General features: G+C 43.1%; 1 protein-coding gene across 1 annotated transcript; it reads right to left on the bottom strand.

Moving 5' to 3' along the window:
* Window positions 1-4,656, bottom strand: LOC128056011 (mamu class II histocompatibility antigen, DR alpha chain). Its single transcript, XM_052648647.1, has 5 exons — window positions 4,515-4,656; window positions 2,248-2,493; window positions 1,561-1,842; window positions 1,100-1,265; window positions 1-408 (listed from the first exon to the last, which is right to left on the bottom strand). Exons 1-4 carry the CDS (start codon window positions 4,591-4,593, stop codon window positions 1,111-1,113), a joined length of 762 nt encoding a protein of 253 aa, XP_052504607.1. The 5' UTR covers window positions 4,594-4,656; the 3' UTR covers window positions 1-408; window positions 1,100-1,110.
* Window positions 4,657-6,891: the final 2,235 nt, after the last annotated feature.

Below are 6,891 nucleotides of genomic sequence, written 5' to 3'. Positions count from 1 at the left end.
GAGACCCACTTGAAGTTTACTGTATTCAGAAAAATGACAATCACAGTTTGAAGAAACTCCAAGTAATAAGTATACAAGAGATGCCCCCATAGAACTTTCCAAAGGTTCCATAGCAGGAAAAAATAAGGATCCTATGGGGTCTATTCCAAAGGCATTACATGGTGACAATAAGAAGACAGTGGAGAATGGAGGGAAAACCAATACAAGAAGGAGCAGTAGACAGGGAATAACTCGACATTAGAACCTGGAGATTGTGGAAGGCATCTTACTCTCAGCGTAAGTAAAGGACTGGGAAGTGCTGAAGCATGGTTGTCTTCAGTGAGGTGAACAGTTGGAGCATTGCCAGGTTTGTAAAGCTATTAAGGCAGAAATATCTTCATTGATCTTCTCTCTAACAAAGTCCATTACCTGTAGCAGAACACACGTAGTTACTATAGAGTTTAAGATGAATATTTTGAGCTCTTATCTTCAGATTCCTTACTCTTACTCCCTAACCCCTGACTTTGGAAAAGTCTCTTAATATTTGTGTGACCTCTCATAAATGCAACCTTTCCAACATGAACTGCTATTTCCTACCTTCCCTGAAAGAATGAGGGATCAGGCCATGTTTCACTTTCTCTTAGATCTTCTGACACCCCTTTTTTTTTCTCAGAATGGAGGGGCAAAAACAGGCATGGGTCTCCAAGAGATTTCCACTTCATACAGTTACCCTAAACCCCCCAAAAGTGACGTTCTGGAAATGTTTCAAAGCTGATGTCTTATCTCAGGAATATAAAGCCAGGAAGTGGTGTAATTTTGAGGTTGGCTTTCCCAGATCATTGTACTCACTATTTTAATGTGAAACAACTATTTTGGGTACTGGAGATAGTTTCCAAGACTGAAGGCATGATCTCTGGTGACACATATGGAATGGGGTGTAGGAATGCAGGGCTTGGGAATATCAGATGATGACAATGTCTGATTCTGTCCAGTGTGATAAATTAGGAGCCATGACTTCTGGGATGGTTTTCCTTTAAAGGCATTGCATGTCCTTTTCCTCACTCTTTTCTTCCGCTTGAATCATTCCAGAGATGTCATCCTCTGACCACAGCAGACTCACCTGCAGGTGCCTCACAGAGGCCCTCGGCCTTCAACAGTGTTGGCTTTGCGCACGCCCTTGATGATGAAGATGGTCCCTGCAATGATGCCCACCAGAGCCACAATCAGGCCCAGGGCACACACTGCATTCTCTGTCGTCTCTGGGAGAGGGGCTGGAGCTTCATACTCTGGGGAAAAATAAGTCAGAGTACATAAGAAATGCATGTGGTAGGGAGCAGCACTTAGCACAAAATATATGATACTTAGTCAAAAGAATATTTTTTTTTTTCACCAATTAAATGAGAGGAAGACAGGATGATGTCAGGGAATTACAGACGAGAAGAGGGGAAAGCAGAGCAATGGGAGAAGACCAGAAACCAGAACTGGAGCAGTTGTGAAGCAGATCCTCGGGGTCCCTAAGGACCAGACACATGCATCACAGGAGGAGCAATGAAGTAACGGAGACTGAAGGGCGGTTCTCACCCCAGTGCTTGAGAAGAGGCTCGTTCAGACCCCAGTGCTCCACCTTGCAGTCATAGACATCCTCTGTTGTGGGCAGGAAGGGGAGGTAGTGGAACTTGCGGAAAAGGTGGTCATCCCTGGGCAGGAAGACCGTCTGTGACACTCCGTCAGTGACAGGTTTGCCATTTCGAAGCCACGTGACACTGATCACAGGTGGGGAGAACTTGTCAATGAAGCAGATGAGTGTGTTGGGCTCTCCCAGTTCCACAGGCTTGTTTGGGAGCAGAGTCACTTCTGGAGGAACTGGGAGACAAGCGACAGAAATTAGCCTTCCCTGCTTAGCCCTGCCCCTTTTCCTTCCCCCAAGGCTGACATAGCAGCTGAAACTGTCTTGGGAATCTATGCCATGGTCTCAGATATCCAGCTCTTATTCCCTCCCCCATGAAAGGGGAATCAGTACTGGGCATAACATATTCAATCCCAGCATGGACTCAGGGCAAAGGCTTTATGAGAGACTGTGGTTGCCAAAGAAAGATGTGAGCACATCAAGAAGGGAGAAAACTCGCTCTTGGGCTGGTGGCAAAAGAATGTGGGGTTTGCATACAAGAATAGGCCCTGAGGGGAAAGTCTCAGTAACAAAAAACAAAGAGCTCAAGCATCTGTTTAAAGCTACAATTCCCAGGTCTAGGAGGACTGGAGCAGAGGTACCATTGGTGTTCGGGGTGTTGTTGGAGCGCTTTATCATGATGTCCAGGTTGGCTTTCATCACAGCCATATTGGCCAGGGCACCCTGAGCCTCAAAGCTGGCAAAACGTCCAAATTCTGGAAGCCGCCACACTGTCTCCTTCTTCTGCATGTCCACGTGGAAAATCTCATCACCATCAAAGTCAAACATAAACTCGGCTGATTGCTCAGGGTTCAGATAGAACTCAGCCTGGATGATCACATGGTCCTCTGAAACGACAAGAAAGGGGGTCAGGGTGGGAACCAGGAGAGGAAGATGGAGAAGAACCCAGGATGTGAGATGCACATATGTGGGCAGGGGTGGTAGAAAGAGAGGGCCACGTGGGAAGGAGGAGTGGTGGAGAGGAGGGATGGGTTGAAGGACAAGGCCTGCGTGGAGGACATTCATGTTGAGCAGAGCTAGGGGTGGAGAAGCAAAGGGACGGTGTGTGGGCCGAAGGAAATGAGGGCTGAAAACCCGGAGTCCCATGAAGCTTTTGTTGGATTCCTTGTTACTGACTGAGAAATGATTCCCTCTTTAGAAATCCAGTAGCAGCTCTTATAAGACAAATGTTCCCTCACACTCTTGACCTAGAAATAAAATCTCCTTAAGCCAGAATCCCAGGGCATGTCTCAGAGCACTGCAGCTCTAAGAAGAGAGAAACACTGTTTAAAAAGTTGTGTATGAACTTGAAATCAAATTAAATCACAAACTCTCATTCAGCTACCTAGTGATCTTGAGTAGATCACTTTATCTACTTGTATGTAGGTTTTTCATTATATTGTACTGTGGTTTTGTTTCTATGCTGTGTTTGTTTTTAAGATGAAATGAGACTAGTTTTAAGTAATTTCTTAGTATATCATCAGGACTACAGCAAGTACTTTAGCATCAGAAATAGCTTTGTGTTTAAGGACCAGAGCCATGAAATGTATGAATGGAGATGATGGTACCCAAATAATTCAGTGTGAGACCTTGTAGCATTGTAGAGCACTGACTTTCCTGTATCCATACCCACATCCTGCATCCCTCTGAAGGGATGATTATATTTGGATTGACCTCATCACCATTCCCTTATATCTTAAAGATCTTTAAATTAGACTGTCATTAAGGGACACATTCTGTTATGGTTGACAGGGAGAATAATCTGTACTAAAGGAATAACTGATTTCAAATAAGAAAGCTACAATTGAATAGTATGTTGCCTTTGTGGTGTATGCAAATGAGAGGTGGGTTTTAAACTCCGACTGTACATTGATAAGCAGGGATTTATTTCGCATTTGCAGCTATAAACACACACACACCCACATACGCACACATTCTAACTTCCTCTTTTCACTCCAGGGGAAGTTATCCTTTATGGAAGTCATCCTCATATATGGCTCTTTCTGGGCAATAGAAACCTACAGCTGTCATCATGAGTCTTTACTTATTTCCAGCCTATCTACCACCTTGCCACCCTCTTTGGGGGTCACTCCAGGTGAGGAATATTTTTTCATAATAAACCCACACAATATTTGCTCTGAAGATGGGAGAGAATAACATCAGACTCTTCATTTCTTTCTCGTTTTTCCACTCTCTGGAAATATTACTAAGCCATAGTGACCAAAAGGCCCTGTAAGTTCCATTCTAACTGGGGCTGTTACTGTCCCAAGAGGCTGTCCATTAAATGTGACTCATATCAGCATACCTGCCCTTCCCCCTCTCTTGGGTGGATGGTTGCTTTTTGATGGCTTTCCTTTCTAATGGTCTTCAATATAATGTCTGTGCTCCAAATAGGCTGCAGGGATTCATAGGCCAAAAAATAGCTACCAAGGTAAAAATAGCTTAGAACAGGTGCCAATAAATTCTGACTTTTTTTTCTGATTTAATCCTCACAAAATTACTGGAGGTTTTAACTGTTACTAATTTCCCAGGAATGAAAAATGAAAGTACAGAAAGTTAACTTGTTAATGCCTGTCAGAAAATATCTCCCTGCAAGTTTGGTTTATATCAAAGTCAATAGCATGAATCAGAACACAGCTCAATTTTGCTCCTCTAATTTTAGTTATATTTCTTGGTTTTACTTACTTCAATTTGTGGTGAGGAGAGAACTCTTCCAATTACAATTTATTATAATTCTAGAGTTAGACCCACATAACACCTGTCACATTTCTCTTTCACTATAAAGACTGTCTTGCAAACATCCACAGTTCGTTTCTCCGAAGCTCTCAGAACTTATTTATTCCTAGTTTTGAACTCTCTCAGCACTTACCTTTAATAGCCCACGATTCCTGTAGGCTGATCAGGACAGTGATGAAAAGTCCTAATATTGGGACCCTGGTTATGGCCATTTTCTTCTTCGGTGTCTCGATGAGGGTCAGTGTCTCGATGAGAGCTCAAGGTGGATTAGAACAGACAGGAATATGAGAAAATAGAATGTAGGGTGTCATAGAGTCTGACTGATTAAAAATTTAAAATCAGTTGAGCTGCAGCCAATCAGAAAAATCTTTTGAGATGACACTGCTGTTGCTAAGGGAAAGACTCCTGCAAAGGGTCCAGGAAAGGAGAAGCTTTGTGCATTAGATGAAAAGGAACTTCTTAATTAACCAAACAAACTCACAACCAAACAAAAAGAATGAAAAACTGAGTTTTCAAGAATCGTGGGCAATCATCCACAGACTCTTCCAACTCAAGCCAAGTTCTAGAAAGGGAGCTCCCTGAAGCACATTAGTGAGAATAGAATCAATGGGAATATCCTAAGGTGAGAGTTAATGGCAAATCATGGTTCTGTGCTGTGACAGCTGGGGAATTTATTTAAGGGACAACAGGTCATATAAAGACAAGGTACAGTGTCAGGCTATGAGGAATGCCTGAATCTTGGCAGTGCCGAGTGACGAAGCTTCACTTAAGATGCCACTTTTTACCTGAGCATTCTCCTCAAGTGTCTTAAACTCCAAGATGGCCAATTCTGTGCAAGAGCTTGGATCCCTGGCTCTTTCGTATATAGATAACCGTGGAGGAGAAGCTGAGCTCCAACACACCCAAAGCTGGAGAGAGATGGAAAGCTGTACCTTGGAACATAGGTTGTGGTTACTGGAGACAGTAGATTGGAAAGAGAGAGCCTATTCCTAATTCTTATTACTCACATATCACTCGAGATTGGAGAAGACTGTTGGGCACACACTTATTTTTGAAGATTCAGATAGATGAATATCTATATACATATATACAGGGCAGAACTTATTTTAACTGGAAGATTAAAGATAATAACCTGCAGGAATGCTTTACCATTCTTTCCTCATGATGAAAGTTCTGATTCAAAGAATTTATTTTGATGCTCACCATTGAGAATACAGAAAGTTGTGTCATGTTGATGGACCTTCATGTTTTTGAAAATATAGCAAAGTAGAAAAATTGTTAAACCACCCAGAAAAGGCTGGGATCCAGATACTTCCAAGGAGGAGAGATCTGGCAGTGCCACGGCTCATGAGATGGTGAGTTCACTGCTTAAGATCTCAATAGATATTTAGGGTGGATAGTTCATACCCTTTTCTACACTGCTGAGGCCTTACCCTGCCCTACAACTCTCCTAACAATTCATAAGAGTCAACACTCTGTACGTGGTTGATTGTAACTAAGAGTTTTGAGCATCCTCTGATAGGGACTTCTATATCCCTGGGAGGATGCACGAACAGTTCTGCCTTAACATTGTTGAGGACTGTGCTTCCTGAAGATAGTGGAATGAGCCAGATGAGAGTTCTACAGAGTAAGTTGCTGCTTATCATGTGGTCTTATACTGCAGGCTCTATCCCAACCTCCTGTAATGACACTTAACCAAGAATGACCTTTCCATGCCTGCCCTTTGCTGGCTGCCATAATGGCTTGGTCTTACAAGATGCTCAATAAATGCATAGTAAACTCAGAGACTACACATCTTTGCATTTTTCGTCTTATAATAGCACCTTCAACCCAAGTGTTGCCCAGCAACGTATGATGTCATTCAGTCCTAAGGCACTGATTGGTTCTCTTCCTGAGATTACTCAACTGGGGAGTCTTTAGAACAGACTTTCAGTTCCTTTTCTATGTGATGAGAAAGAAGTTTCTATTTGGACATTAATCACAGTTCCCTGTTTTTTCCTGACCTCTAACTTCCTGTGCGTTTGAGGGAATTTCTGAGGGTACCTGAATGAGGTCGTCTCTGACATTAAAAGGTGAGGAGCTTCTGTACTAGTCAGAACTCATTCAGGAAATATAAATCCCTGAGGACACCCTACACAGAGTTATTTATTACAATTCTACTCTATTAAGGGAATTATATCTTCAAACTGTTAGGAAGCCTGGGGGTGCACAGGTCAGTGCAGACCCGTAACTCTGAGAGGGGCCACTGCGGACATCACGGCTCCTCTAGAACCCAAGAGGAGGGAATGTCTTGGGAAACCAAGGATGCTGCCAAGATTTTCACCTGTGAACCCTTGTGTCCACTACCTGAGAAACTCTCAGCCTGTCTGTGCTTCCCGAATCTCACAATACTAAGTTTCACTGGCAAAATGTAGGCCACATTCAGAAGCTGGGGCCCAGGGAGATCCTGGGAGATGCAATATTCTTAATTTTATTCCTTACCATATAGACAAGGGGCTTCCCAGGTGGCT

Source organism: Budorcas taxicolor, chromosome 11 (assembly GCF_023091745.1).
Source record: "Budorcas taxicolor isolate Tak-1 chromosome 11, Takin1.1, whole genome shotgun sequence".
Lineage (NCBI taxonomy): Eukaryota > Metazoa > Chordata > Mammalia > Artiodactyla > Bovidae > Budorcas > Budorcas taxicolor.
This window is presented reverse-complemented; position numbering and strand designations above follow the sequence as displayed.